We start from the raw sequence: 15,631 nt of genomic DNA, 5'->3' as shown, positions 1-15,631 counted from the left end.
GCAGAACCATATTGGAACTGGCTGCCTTGTAAGCCTTAAATTTAGTAACTCACGGATATATACAACAGGTAATGAACACCAACTCCCTTAGCAAGCATGCTGTTCTTCTTCATACTTTCTAGTTTTTTTATCTGGCATCTAAACAAAAATCCTCACAGCAAGACTAGTTAAGAAGAAACCTAGATTTAGTAAACTGGGAAGAGTGAAATTATGTTTGATTGTTTTTTAAACATATGCACCCAGTTAATATCCCTAAATTATACTGATTGTGCTTCTGTACGCTTACTGCAATGCTGAGTTGTACTCACAGGTACAGATGGCCCAGCTGCAAGAGCCTCACTTCCTACACTTGTTTACCATATGCAAACCTTTTAACTAAGTCATTTTAATAACTGAAGTGAGACAGAGAGCAAGTAGTGTTTTGCTGCTGACGTGCACTGAGCAGCAACTTGAATTAACAACTAACCTTCAATGTACAGTAAATTAATACTTTCACTACTAGAGCGATCTTTAGTACTGTACTATATCTATAGGCAAAAGCAGCTTACCTGAATAACATGCTTCAGCTTGTCAATAATTTGACTTATTACAGGATCTGTTCCCTTCACTTTTACTTCTGGATTTGCAGTCTGAGCTTTGATTCCACTGCCAACCACACGATGAGTATAACTAGTTTAATAAACAAACACACACACAAAAATGGTTTCGTAAGTTATTCTACTCTCAGAAAGTCATCTTCTAGTTCACTTTAATTCTCATAACATCAACATTCCACTTTAAAAGGATGCATTAATTTTGTGCACGTATTTTTCACAGAAAATAAATACAGCATAATAAAATTCCTACATTCCACAAAATTGTACTATTTGTTATAGCTTAAATTTTGCTACAAACTTTAACAAGAAAAGAGTTATCTACATTTTCAAGCAAGAAACATTCAGCCCTATGCCTGTTTTTTTTGTGTGTGTAAACATTGTCCTCCATTTTGGTTTTGCTAAATACAAACTACATGGCGATTGCCTAAATGCATGGCATTTCAGTTTTTTCAAACAAACTCCAGATTCTACACACACTGTGTGTTCAGAACTACACCTCAATTGTCCTAGCGTTCTTGTGAATGCACATATATATATAATATTTATTGCAGGACAGCAGCCAAATTGTACATAAATTATTCAGTATTACGTAACTGATACAGGTAGAGAGTAGGCCAAAATTTACTTAGTACATAGATATGTAAAAAAGAAGCAACAGAAACCAGATATATGCTCATTCAAGAAAGAACTGCTGTAGTAAGTATAACATTGTTTCTAATATATCAAAAATCAAAATATAGAGACAAAAATTAACCACCTAACAGAATTGAGGCTTATTAAGATGTAATTCTTCATTCAACTTCCCATGTTATATGTAATACTCAAGTTATGCAAGAAAAACTGAACATCTACGTTCTCATCACGATACCATACATTATGCAAATACCCTCCACATGTTAGGTTTTGTCTGTATACCCTACAAGAGGATAGCTCTATATATCTTTGTCTCAAAAATATTTTGCCAGCTGTTACGCTATAAGAAAAAGAGAACAGAGAACCTTCTCAGGAACAGAGTGAAAAAATGCCTAATTCCTGTCTATTAGATCCGCATATGAGCATAGACAACACAGCATATTCAAATTTTGCAGAGTCTGTTTTATGAAAAACGTTGCAGGTCCTTTTAGCTCTGGAGAAAATCTTCCATGTATGTTAAACAATGAACACAGTTCATTAAAACAGGCTGTCACATAACAACAATATTTCGCCTTTAATCTTTGCTTAAATATCACCTGAAGTGAGACTGAGCATAGTCCTTAAGGAAGCGTACACCGACCCAGATACCATTCCTAAAATTGGCCATGATAATAGATAAAAATCAATTCTGTCATACAAAATGAATCTAAGTTTTGCATGGGTCCCAGAGAGCACAATTTGCCTTCTATATGTGTGACAAAAATTAGTAGCTCCTTTAGGCTTTACAAGAAGACAATTTTTGGAGTACGTGTTCTGCAAAATACTTAAAAAGTGAACTAATTCTAAGGCTTACTAAAATTTTCCCTGACTTTGAAAGTATCAAGATTCAGAAGTCCCTCATCACTTTAGTCTTTCAAAGCATTCAGTTTCACACAGTAAATACTAAAATTCTAGACCTTCTACATACAGCTCTGCATGTGCTACTTAGAGCAAGTGTACTCTCTATTTCTTCTGCAAGCAATCAAGTTCACTGGAAGCAGATATAAAATTGAAATTCAATTTTGTGTCAAGATATCACAGCACTGATCACCTAGGATTAGTCACAAGTTAAAATTCCATCTTTATTCACTCTTCATTTGAGAGAATAGTCAGCTGTACCCAATATTCAGGACACACTGTATCAGCTAAATGTAAATACTAAAATTAATAAACTCATTACCGAAAGCCATTGTGGAACTCTTTACTGATTCACTAGTCATAGTATTACTTGAAGATGATGTTAATGCTGCACAATCAGGACAGCAAGGCTTAATGTACTTAATGTAGTTCACTGGAACATGGTAGTTGAAAGGAGTTTAAAACAATCCTCACAGCACTGTTGAATACACTGAATATATGAATGGCTCATATTCTTCACAAAGAGTTATTCTGGTTTACAGCAGACAGCTTTTTGTGCTGTCTTGCAGTGATGGGGCAATTTGCCAGCTGGTAGTAATGGGGTAAAGTTTTTTATAGGGTTGTGTACAAAAGCTGCAGCCTGCCTACTAGACATGGGAGAATGTTTAATGCAGCAGTTTGAGTAGGGTCAACAAATGTTCTGGTAGCTTTTAAGGATAAAAAAAGAAACAAACAACTAAAAACCTTCTCCAAGTTTTTCCTCAAGAATCCTTCTTTCACATTCGTCTATATCAAAATAGATAATTCAATATGGAATTGATTCATTCCTTCACCTCTCCAGTTGAGCAGTACTGTGCTCACCAGATGGACAGCTGGTTTAACTCAACACACTGCTTTAATGCAACACAGCAATTTCATACTGTAACTCTACAAAAACATCATACAGGTTACGACTATCCTTTCTACACAATGCTCCCGTTTTCTGTTTCACAGCGTGCAAAACCTATGTTCTCACTTTCTGTCACTCACAATTCTTCAATTAACACCTTTTTTTCAAATGCTGCAAACTCAGCTATTACACATTTGCCTGTGAACTGCATAACTATGTGAAAAAGAAGACCCTTTCTCTTTTTTTTAGTTCAATAGATGATACTCATTTCTCTAACTGTGCAGGAAGAAATATACCATACAGAAGTTGAGACTTCCCTAGGCTACAGTTTTATTAATCCAGCTCATCTGGGAATGATCTGTCAATGACTCATTTAACGCTGACCATCACGACTTTTTCAGGTACTTCCACAATGAAATCCACACCCTTGCAAAGCTGATATTTACTGTAAGACTAACTCCCTACTTTCATGTGAGGGAAAGTAGCCAGGAAAGAAATACTGTCTTGTGAGTGGACCAGACATTAGTTTTATTTGGGTTCCCCAAACTCTTTAGACCTGTCATCCTCTAAATTTGTCTTCAGCTGTCATTCATAAGGAATAAGTGGGTTTACTCACCAGTAAAAAGTGTTAGTAATTAATTTTGTTCTCTCTCTTCTACTCCTAGTCATTCTGTTACTGTCGTTCTTTTCATAGTCTTTCAAAGGCAAAATACATATCTGCTCCTCAGGGATAATATAATATTTAATATTATAATTTCTTTCTAGACAATGATTGATTCTCCTTTCACACAAAAAAATATATGCTTTTTCTGATTCACACATATTCAGCGCTGTCAACCCTGTGTGGTCCAATGACTCTTTATCATTTTGGGTTGGAAGCTCAAAGTTATTCCAGAAACATGTCCAAAATCCATTTGAATGTTCTCTCAGTTCTCATGACTAAGGCAAATCCTATACAAAGTCCAGATATTCTTACCAAGTAACACAGCCTGTAGCAAATCTCATTTAACCTTCATGTCTTTTGCCCACTTGGGTGAGAAAAAGCATCTCTGCTCAGAAAGCAGATGTACAATATGAGTGGGCATGCTTTAGTGTGGGAATATCCCTGTCCATTTGTCCTGTCCTCGCAGCTTTGTAAAGAAGCTGAAAGTCTGATAAACATTTTCTGATTTTATAGTCACTACCAGGCTTCTTTTTCTTCCTTTCAGGAACAAAATCCACTCAGTCACTTACCTGTCAGAGAACCTACTCACCTGTCACCCCTGCGCCCCTCAGGGGGGAGGAGGTAGAGAAAGTTGTGAGTAATAGGTGAAGGGGACAGGCAAAGGTGTTTTTAAGCTTTGGGTTTATTTCTCATTATTCTACTCTGATTTGATTGGTAATAAATTAAACTAATTCCCAAAGCTGAGTCTGTTTTACCCGTGATGGTAATTTCTGAGTGATCTCCCTGTCCTTTGTCATATTTTTCTCCCCCCGTCCAGCTGAGGAGGGGGAGTGACAGAGTGGTTTCTGTGGGCACCTGGCATCCAGCCAGGGTTAACTGACCACACCAAATTTGCTAATACTGTCTTTGTGTACCAGTTCACAGCATACATATAGAACAACATTTTGCATGTGATGTTGCATCGCTAAATGATGGTCATCTCAGTACAGAACATCCGAGTGTGAATACACTCAACACACTGCAGTAAATAAATGCATACTTTTTCCTTCTTTCCTTTTACTGGAAACACTAACCCATATTAAATTTGCTTTCACTGCAAAGTGATCTGGCTTTGATCAATTGACATTAAAAACTATCATTCAACTTGGAGTCTTTTGTAATTACAGGCTCTGACAAGTCACAAGGCAGATTGAAAACCCTTTTTCTTTCTTCAGGTGTATAATAACACATTGGCAAACCCTTATGAAGGATTGCTTTATTGATTCTTATCACCAAAGTAAGATTATGGCAGTCAACCTCTTTTTGTTTAATCTACTCTTGCTGCTTAAAATTATGTATTTTGTGTACAAATATTATAAACTTACTTATAAAGTTGTTGTTTTATTTTCCACATATTATTGTGTTTAATTAACAAATGTCTATAAATCTAACATCTTCAAACATTCTAACATGAATTAAATGATCTGTCAGAGCTAAATGGGCTATTGGGAATCTAAGCATGGTACACAAAATTTCATCCCTGTAGACTTCATTCATTACAAAGTTTTAATACAGCATTAATCATTTTCTTGGGTTTTTTACTCCTAATATACAAGTAAAGGAAAAACAGTTTAAGGATCCCCACAGAGGCAGCCTGACTTGAGCAAGTGTTGCTCAGATTTGAATCCTAGGGAAAAAAAAAAAAGATGAATTTCTTGCTAGAGAAGTAATAGACTCGCCATCTGTGCTCATTTCTGTACAAGTATGGTAATGTATCACATCACTTTAACAGGCAGACTTGGTCCCCAAGTACTATTCATTTTCATCAACACTAGGAAAAAAAACAAGCACCAATACATTTGTATTTCACAGACATATTTTAAAGTGATGAATAACAAGGTGCCCAATTTCTGAGCTCAATATATGAATATTCATAGAAATTTCCTATTACTCTCTGTATCTATGAATACAATTGGTGAGTTTTACCTTTGATTGTATCAATATCTCTGCTGAAAGAGAAGATCATGCTTTATTGGCTATCACTTTATTGGTACATGCAGTTGGAAAAGCTATTAGACGTAATGAATGTATTAATTCTCATAAAAATTAGTCATTTTGGACATGGTGCTTAAGGCAGATCTGTTCCTCAGTATCCCTCCAACACAAATAATCCATATTATATTATGATGACAGCAAATACTGATACATCATATTTATTGTCAACAGCTGATCATGATTTTTCTGTTCCTTCACACTAGCTTTGTAGAGTAACATCAACATAGAATAGATAAAACAGAGAAAGAAATCAACACTAAAAATGGGTCTGAGCCATAGAGTTTTGATCTAGATCCAAACTTCTACAGAGTTCCTCTCTCAGTGCTGGTAGCATTTTGCTTCAGCCCTGTTACTCTTTAAATTTACTGCTACTTATTTCTGCTATTACTTCAATATGAAAAGAACACAAATTCTTGGTTAGCAACAGATTAGTTTCAAGTAAAGCCAACCTTATTTAGGGCAGCCTTTCACAGAGTTAATAAAGAGGTGTTAAGTAACCACTTATCTAACTACAAAAAGAAGAAACACGAATTAAGGAAATAAACAGGGAAAATTTTGAGTTGAAAAAATCTATTTCAGCGCTTTCAAATAGAAATTCCTGCAATTTGTGAAAGCAGAACTGTGGTATACAGATGTGCATGAGAACCAGAACTCAGGCAGAAACAAAAATACATTAAAGTTCAGAGCTTCACCCAGACAAATATTTGTAAACAGTACGATCATTTCAGTTGAATCTTATTGTAACTAATAGTTAAAATGCCTACTTTTTCCCTGGGGAACCACGTAGAGCTGGACAACCAGACATCACTAGCTGTTTCAAGACCCTTGCCTAAGCTTGAAGAGTCAATAGTTTTGATAGGTGTAAAGGATGGTCATGAACCAAACCCACAGTGCAGATAGCCCATATTGCACAACATAGGCCCCAGAGATATCCTCAACATCCACTCCCAGATATTCGTTCTGGAATTCTGGACTCTTTTTTCAAACCTGTGACTCTTTTTTCACTTGGTTTGATTGGTCTATTTTGCCCAGTCACAACCTGAAATTAACCACTGAGGCAAGGAGCAGGGCTTTCTAATGTGGTTGTAGAGGCAGAGCATCATGGCTCCTGGATCACAGCAGCACAGCATAGCCCTGCCACTTAAAAACACAAGTAAAATGAGAGCACACACCCCGTAGACTTACAGTGAGTCTGAGGGACATACAGAGAGTGCAATCATTCACTAGAGATGGGAAGTAGATACATCAGTAAAGGGAAACTAGGAGGGAAATACAGTTAAGACAGACTTGTTTCTGATAATCTGACATAAAGTACATCAGTGTCATGATTTATGAAGAGTGCCATCTTAACAGATACAAAAAAACTCAAAAAAAACATAACCAGTGGTTAAATAGAGATCTTGTGGTTTTCCCTCTCCAACTTAAGAAGAACTTGAGACGTAGTGGCTTAAATGTTTTTAGGGCTGAAAAAAAGATGACATAGCCACAAATAAGCCCAGATGTGGAATCAGACATAGTCTGACACTTCCTAAAAATTGTACCAGCAGGACCCTCTCAACCGTGGAAAAGCTGCATCTTTCAAGTACAGGAAGATTTTAAACTGCTGAATACATTCCAGATGTTGACAAAAAATACATATTATTAGATCAGAATACGAAGTATTATCTAGTCATGGCCATGAGGGCCAAGTTCCTTAAATAACCATAACGAATATTCACAATAGTCAAATATTTAAAGAAACTGATTTTGACTTGAGATGAAAGACAAGGTGCAGTTTTACCTGAAAAATAGAGTATGTACAGATGTATACATAAAGAGTATATGTACATTCAAAATTTTTAAAGATCAGGTTGTTTTCTCCCCAGGACTGGCTCATTATGCTGACTGCCTGTAGGTTTGACAGGATTCAAATCCACAGGACAAATGTATGCAACATTGTCCCTCCAAATAAAGAGAAATATTCTTCAGGCAGTTCCAAAAAGCTGGGAATGGCTGTCTCTGACAGCCATAAGTCTCTCACTATGATTTCACAGTTGTGTAGCATCTGAATAAGGGTCTAGCATGCATGATCTCCTTTGTCTAATTGTTCTGTATCCATGCCTTTCATATTCCTGGTTACAGGGGAGCCCAGCTTCAACAGCAGAAGGAGAATGCCCTATGGTTTTTAGAAAACTCTTCTACTAAGCAATCATTATGGGCTGACATGCCACCAACAACAAGTTTGCAGGGGAACTGCACACCACCAAACATTGTGGTTTCATATTGTCTTTTTGGTGAAAATGATCCCTTTAAATGAAAACAAATTAACTCAGAGCCACTACAGACTTGAAGTTTCCTTTATCACAGATCAGACTCTCGGAGAACTCAGGAAATGTCTATGTACCTTTCTAGAAAATTATTTTTCTGCATGTCCTTATAGTCCTAGGTATTTCTGCAGACAAAAATGTAGTCACAGGTCAAGATAGTCACCTCCTCCAGTTACTGGCAAAAAAAAAAAATTAACATCAATACAAGATTGTTATTTCACTAAAAAATGAAAAAAAACCCAAATTAATATAAGTAAGCTTGAAAGATGTACAGACAAGCATGTTAGAACTGCACTCTTCCTGAAAACACTGAAGGTAAGAAGCGAAAGACAGAGGGACTAACTTTGCCTTTAATGTTTTCAGGTTCACTAGGACCTGAAGCAAACAAATCCAGAAGAAGAAGAACTGAGGATACTGAGCGGGATTCAAACCTGTTGCTTCTTCCACTGCTTGGAATAAGTGACGTCAAGCTTCATTTAGGCACTTGGACCATGTTCCAAGTGGGAGATTAAAGTAACAAAAGATGTATTTCACTGTAAATGCTGTTCGCCAGAACAAACCTAAGCATCCTGGCAGTCAAGCCCCTCCCAAGAAAAGTGGTGATGTCTTGCACTTTAGCAAATTTAGCTGTTCGCCCCACACTGATGCCTCTCTGCCAGCTGCTGCCATCACCGTCTACCACCACCTTCTCAGGCTTTTCAGTGTTTCACTCAATTGACTTTATCAAGAGCTACTCCAGAACCTCTGCATTAAGTTGTCAAGTTACAGGGTCATGATACTGAGACAGCTGCTCTGATTGTGAAGGGCTTAATCACTGAGTTGCTTTCCCTTACTTCTGAAATACTCATGTGTATCAGGTAGTCACAATGCTGTAGGAGGTTGAAGCAGTTCATAGCTGCTGCAGCTGTACAGAGACACTGTCTGACAAAGCTTATTCTTTGCGTCATTTTGTGGCAATAAGATTCTCGCCTCCATTTGTGATATGTCAGCTCAAATGAAATCTTAACTGGAAGCATTACAGTAATCTCCATGAGAGCAAGCAGACAACAACCACTAACTCCTCATCCGGTAACAATGGAGAAGTCTCTCCATTGACTTATTTTTCTGCATTTGAAACTACTTTGATGTAAATGAAGCAACAATCATACTCATCAGTTGACTGTTTGAAGAAAGCACCGAAATCTTAGAGAAGTTGTTTGAAACTAGGTGTTTACTTCCTGTGGGTTCTTTGGGAATCTGCAGACAGAGAGAATATAACATACAGGAGACCAAATAACAATTTTTTAAATAATCTATTTATTTACTGTATTTGTTCTCCAGTATTCATCTCCTTTAACTGGCATTGATACAGTAACGAAGATGCAACTTTTGCAATATGCTCCTCCTTCACCAACTGGATTTCCTTGTTTGTACGTTCTAGTTTGGAAAAGTAGGCATTAATGTACTGGCATTGCTAAGGGATTTGTTTTGTTTACCTTCTCACGATAATTGAATTCTAAATTTCTTCACAGTTCAGGCTGCTGGCACTTACAAGCAAGTACCTGCATTTATATAGTCTCACTGTGTTTAAGAATGGTAAGCTAGCACAACGTGCTCGTTACATTTTGTTTTATTTCAAACTCAGGATATGATATTTAATAACTTCTCAGCTTGCTTGCTTTATGATTGCTGATAACTGCTGGTTTACACCCGCTGTTGCTAGCATCTTCATCACTGGTGGACATTTCAAAATTCTTGGTAACTGTTAATTAAGAAATTAACAATTACCTGAATACTACTAACAAGTAAATGTGCAGCAGCAAACGAGTAAGAGTCTTTAGTGATGCAAATTTTAATTAATGAAGCTGAACAAAGCAAAGAATTACTGCAATCATAAAAAACACTTGCAGCTTGGACAGGTATGTTGGCTGTTTTTGTCTAGTCTTAAATAGTTTTCTAAGAGTGGATGTTGCAAAGCCAGCCTCAGAAAACTCTTCAAAAATGTTTTACACTTAGATTTCAGAGACAGTATTTGTAGTAATTCTAGGACAGATTCCATTTTAACCTAGACATTTTCAATACTTTTTAATTGATCAACAATTATTTTTAAAGAAAATAAAATGCCTTTGAATTTTTCAGTGAGAATTTATTTTTAGATCTGTAATTTGGTATATATTTGGAAAAAACTGATCGCATATACACTTGTTAAATTTACGGAAAATAAGTGTGGAAAACAATTGAGTAAAAGTTATGTTATTTGTGCTTCAGATAAAAATATGTTCCTGTAGTCATTTAGGCTAAAACACATCCAATAAAAGATAGGTATTTAAGTTTTCATCATTGACCAGACCTGGCTTATTAAAGAAAAAAACCAGTAGGTCAGCCTTTGGGCTTTTCTATACTTGATAAACTAAGTGATATGTCTTTGGAATAGTTTTTAAACGGATATTTCACCGAAAACTTTCTTATTTGGAACTAGGTTCACAGGAATAGGACAAATGACACTGAAGTATGTAATAACATAACTATTACAGAGCCTTTCAGAATATCTCTTTTAATGAATTTCCAAGTGTCTTTATCTTCACCAACAAGTTTTATCTTTTTTCCAGTTCTCTCCCCCATCCCACTGGAGGATGGTGAGCGAATGGCTATGTGGTCTTTAGCTGCCTGACAGGTTAAACCACAACAATGATCTTAATTTGCACACCAAAATTTCTGAGAGGATTTTACATATAGTGATTGGAAGCCAGTTCATCACAGTTTTGATGTTATCTGTATCTTCCAAAAGTGAGTTCTGAATAAGCAGTAAGAAACGCTAATGGAATAACTGAATGTCCCAAAGGCTTCATTAGGCAGACAGGTCTCCCTCTGGAGACTTCCAAAAGCACCAGCTTCTCTCCAATCGCTAATTGTGTAACGTATTTAGAAGGATTGTTTTACTAAGTATCTGAAATTCAGTACGGGATATGTGTCTGTTGAGTAAGACTATCCTTTTAGTAAAGAACACAGCTTTTACTGAAGGGAAAACTACTACAGCTAAATTTTCTTCTTCAGAAGAAAGGCTATATTATACACACTGAAAAATCATGTTTTGAAGCTTTCTTCTAGCACATCAAATAAATTCTGATCACACTTAAAAATTGATCAGTAACACAGTTGTGATAGTTTTGAAATACGCCAAATTTGCTTGGATCTGCAATAACTCATTAAGGGAATCTATTTCAAGCTAAGGTTACACAAAATGTTTTTCAAACACTATCTTTTCTTGCTAATTTTCCGTCTTCCTTTTCTTGGACATCATCTGAATGAAATAGGCCATGTTAACTCATAGAATTCTAGAACAATTCTGCCTAAGTGTTATGAGTCTTTGGCAACAAGCTAGCCAGCCTGGTGTGGAGGGCTTTAAACTGAAGGATTCCGGGGGTGGGGGCAAAGTCGCAATGCTCAAGCCATACCAACTGGCTGGGGATTAAGTGTGGCCAATCAGAGCAGGGACAAATGTTCCTCAGCTGTGTCCCAAGCAGAGAAGCAAACAACCAAAGACCAACAACCTTAATGGTAGTCATGGACATGGCAGATCCTCTTGCACCTCTCCAGGGAAACCAGCATGTGCAAGTTCCTCTCTGAAATGCCTCTACACCACTGCACACAGGATGGGCAAAAAGTGGGAAGAATTAAAGATCCGTGTGCTGTCGCAGGGCCACAATCTCATTGCAATTACAGAGACATGGTGGGACAGCTCGCACGACTGGAATGCTGTCATGGACGGCTACATACTCCTTAGGAAAGACAGGTCAACAAGGCGAGGTGGTGGAGTTGCTCTGTATGTGAGGGAGCAACTGGAATGTATTGAGCTCTGCCTGGGGGTGGATGAAGAACGAGTTGAGAGCTTATGGGTTAGAATTAAGGGACAGCCCCATATGGGTGACATTATTGTAGGTGTGTACTACAGGCCACCTGACCAGGAGGAGGAAGTTAATGAGGCCTTCTACAGGCAGGTGCAAGCAGCCTCACAGTCACAGGCCCTGGTTCTCATGGGGGACTTCAACCACCCTGACATCAGCTGGGAAGACCACACAGCCAAGCACACGCAGTCCAGGAGGTTCCTGCAGAGCATCGATAATAACTTTCTGATGCAAGTGGTGAAGGAGCCAGTGAGGAGACGTGTTCTGGATCTTGTACTGACGAACAAGGAGGGACTGGTTGAGGATGTGAAGGCTGGAGGCAGCCTTGGCTGCAGTGACCGTGAAAAGGTGAGCTTCAGGATCCTGTGTGGAGGAAGCAGGGCAACAAGTAGGATCAAAACCTTGGACTTCAGCAGAGCTAACTTTGACCCCTTTGAGGACCTGCTTGAATGAATCCCGTGGGTCAGGGCCCTAGAAGGTAGGGGCATCCAAGGGAGCCGGTCACTGTTTAAACATCACTTCCTTCATGCTCAGGATCGGTGCATCCTCCTGAGGAAGAAATATAGCAAAGGAGGCAGGAGACCCAAATGGATGAGCAAGGAACTTCTAGTGGAACTCAGATGGAAGAGAAAAGTCCATGGAATGTAGACAGAGGGACAGACCACTTGGGAAGAGTACAGGAATGTGGTCAGAGCATGCAGGGATGCAACGAGGAAGGCTAAGGTCCACCTGGAACTGAATCTGCCAAGGGATGTCAAGGACAACAGTAAGGGCTTCTTCAAGTACATCAGCAGCAAACGAAAGACTAGGGAAAATGTGGGGCCGCTGCTGAATGAGGTGGGTGTCCTGCTGACGGAGGATGCAGAGAAGGCAGAGTTACTGAATGCCTTCTTTGCTTCAGTCTTCAGTGCTAAGCCTGGCCCTCAGAATCCCAGGCCCTGGAGGTAAGAGAGGAAGACTGAAGAAAGAATGACCTTCCCTTGGTCGAGGAGGATTGTGTGAGAGATCATTTAAGCAATCTGGACACCCACGTATCCATGGGTCCCGATGGAATGCACCCGTGTCTGTTGAGAGAGCTGGTAGATGTCATTGCTAAGGCACTCTCCATCATCTTTGAGAGGTCCTGGAGGACAGGAGACGTGCCTGAGGACTGGAGGAAAGCCAATGTCACTCCAGCCTTCAAAAAGGGCAAGAAGGAGGACCCAGGGAACTACAGGCCACTCAGCCTCCCGTCCATCCTGAGAAAGATGATGGAGCAGCTCATTCTGGATGTCATCATCAAGCAAGTGGAGGACAAGAAGATTATCAGGAGTAGTCAACATGGATTTAACAAGGGGAAATTATGCTTGACCAATCCGACAGCTTTCTACGATGGCATGAGTGGCTGGGTAGATGAGGGGAGAGCCATGGATGTTGTCTACTTTGACTTCAGCAAGGCTTTCAACACTGTCTCCCATAACATCCTCCTAGGGAAGCTCAGGAAATGTGGGCTGGATGAGTAGTCGGTGAGGTGGATTGAGAACTGGCTGAATGGCAGAACTCAGAGGGTTGTCATCAGCGGCACTGAGTCAAGTTGGAGGCCTGTAACTAGTGATGTCCCCCAGGGGTCAGTACTGGGCCCAGCCTTGTTCAACTTATTAAACAATGACCTGGATGAAGGGACAGAGTGTACCCTCAGCAAGTTTGTTGATAACACAAAACTGGCGGTAGTGGTAGGTACTACCCTACTGTAGATAGGGTCCTACGTCTGGGGAGGAACAACCCAATACAACCCAATACACCAATACAGGCCTGGGGCTGACCTGCTGGAGAGCAGCTCTGTGGAGAGGGCCTGGGTGTCCTTCTGGATGACAAGTTAACCATGAGCCAGCAGTGTGCCCTTGTTGCCAAGAAGGCCAATGGCATCCTGGGGTGCATTAAGAGGAGTGTGGCTAGCAGGTTGGTGGAGGTCCTCCTCCCCCTCTACTCAGCCCTAGTGAGGCCCCATCTAGAGTACTCTGTCCAGTTCTGGGCTCCCCAGTTCAAGAAAGATGAAGAACCACTGGAGAGAGTAAAGCAGATTGCTACAAAGATGGTTAGGGGACTGGAACATCTCTCCCATGAGGAAAGGCTGAGGGAGCTGGACTTGTTTAGCCTGAAGAAGAGAAGGCTGCAAGGGGACCTGATAAATGCTTATAAATATCTCAAGGATGGGTGTCAGAAGGATGGGGCCAAACTCTTTTCAGTGGTGCCCAGCGACAGGACAAGGGGCAATGGGCACAAACTGAGGCACAGGAAGTTCCACCTGAACATGAGGAAGATCTTCTTCATTCTGAGGTTGACGGAGCACTGGAAAAGGTTGCCCAGAGGTGTTATGGATTCTCCTTCTCTGGAGATACTCAAAACCCACCTGGACGAGGTCCTGTGCAACCTGCTCTAGGTGACCCTGCTTCGGCAGAGGGATTGGACTAGACAATCCACAGAGGTCCCATCCAATCCCTACCATTCTGTGATTCTGTGATTCTGTGAAAGCTTAAATATATTTTTCTGTAACTGCTGTCATTTCCTACTGTAAAGAAAATTTCTATATCATGTTATCTATGTCAGAGAATTTTGAGGTTTTTTTGCTTCAAAATTTAATCTTTATACAATTTCAAAAGTTCAAGGACTTTTTAAGAATTGTCTCTTTAAAAATACCATGGAAATTAGTCTTCTCGTGAACTAATGGCAACAATCGTAATACTTATCTATATGCATGTATCTCAGCAGTGTGTTGCTAAATTCCAGATGGAGACACTATTCTTACATGTGATGCAAAATGAACACATAAAGAGTGAGACAAAATACCCCAAACAACAGCTCTGTTTTGCCAAACAGAAGCTTAAACTCTTCCAAGCGTCACATAGTATTGGGGGAACTCCTCACTTCAACAATGTCCAAATTGTCCACAGAGGCAAAAGAAAATGAATTTGAGAGGGAGCTACTATCAATCTGTCATGCAGCTTAACAAATAAATGTGTTATAGTAATTGCAAGCTCTATTGAAGAGAAAAGAACTGAAAAGGAGCTTTGAGACAGATATTTCATTTAAACTAGGTGCCTTGGGTAAGTCACATGTTTAAAACTGAGAAAATAAATTCTTATTACATTAGAAAACAGCTAAAGAGCAGACATAAGCAACCACACTAAATCTGGATAAATAAGGACAACTATATCTTCTTCTTCTTGTAGTATTCTTGAAATCTTCTTACAACCTTAATAATTCTACTGTACTTCCATTTAATGGAGCAAGGAAATGAGAGATATTAATTATCATAAACAAGCACATAAATGTTTATAGCAAATAGCTGGCAAAACAGAAGGAATTATCTTGGAAAAACAATTCAAACAACTTAGAACACAAAGCTGTCAAGCCTAATTAGTCTCAAATTGAGAAACCTGCTTCCCTTATAGGACACTAAAATATCTCTGCTTGGAAATGGCAAACAGGTCGTGTAACTATGGCATTATGTAGGACACCAAACCTTAGAGACAGAAGTCTGACATTTCATATTTTGTCCAACGTCATGCTTCAGCACACAAACCAAAGTATCCTCTAGGGACCTGGAATGCACCTGATAATTTTGTGACTGATGCCTGACACAGTGCTGGTACAGTCAATATTTATCTCACAGCCACATGGGGACTACGCTGCTACAAATCATGTCAAAGGTGCACTCTCACAATCCATTTTGTGTTATTGAGTTGTTT

General features: G+C 39.1%; 1 protein-coding gene across 12 annotated transcripts in view; it reads right to left on the bottom strand.

The window, feature by feature from the left end:
- Positions 1 to 15,631, bottom strand: part of GPC5 (glypican 5) — an 846,827-nt gene that overhangs the window by 584,331 nt on the left and 246,865 nt on the right. For 8 of the 12 annotated variants that reach the window (XM_075423644.1, XM_075423635.1, XM_075423620.1 and 5 more), the window contains one exon: positions 549 to 669. The exons of the other annotated variants lie outside the window; for them this stretch is intronic. In XM_075423644.1, the coding sequence (XP_075279759.1) occupies positions 549 to 669 (121 nt within the window). The remainder of the gene's footprint in view (positions 1 to 548; positions 670 to 15,631) is intronic. 12 annotated transcript variants of the gene reach the window in all.

The sequence above is a fragment of the Opisthocomus hoazin genome, chromosome 1, assembly GCF_030867145.1.
Source record: "Opisthocomus hoazin isolate bOpiHoa1 chromosome 1, bOpiHoa1.hap1, whole genome shotgun sequence".
Taxonomy (NCBI): domain Eukaryota; kingdom Metazoa; phylum Chordata; class Aves; order Opisthocomiformes; family Opisthocomidae; genus Opisthocomus; species Opisthocomus hoazin.
Note: the sequence above shows the minus strand (reverse complement) of the source record. Positions and strands in the feature narration are given on the sequence as shown.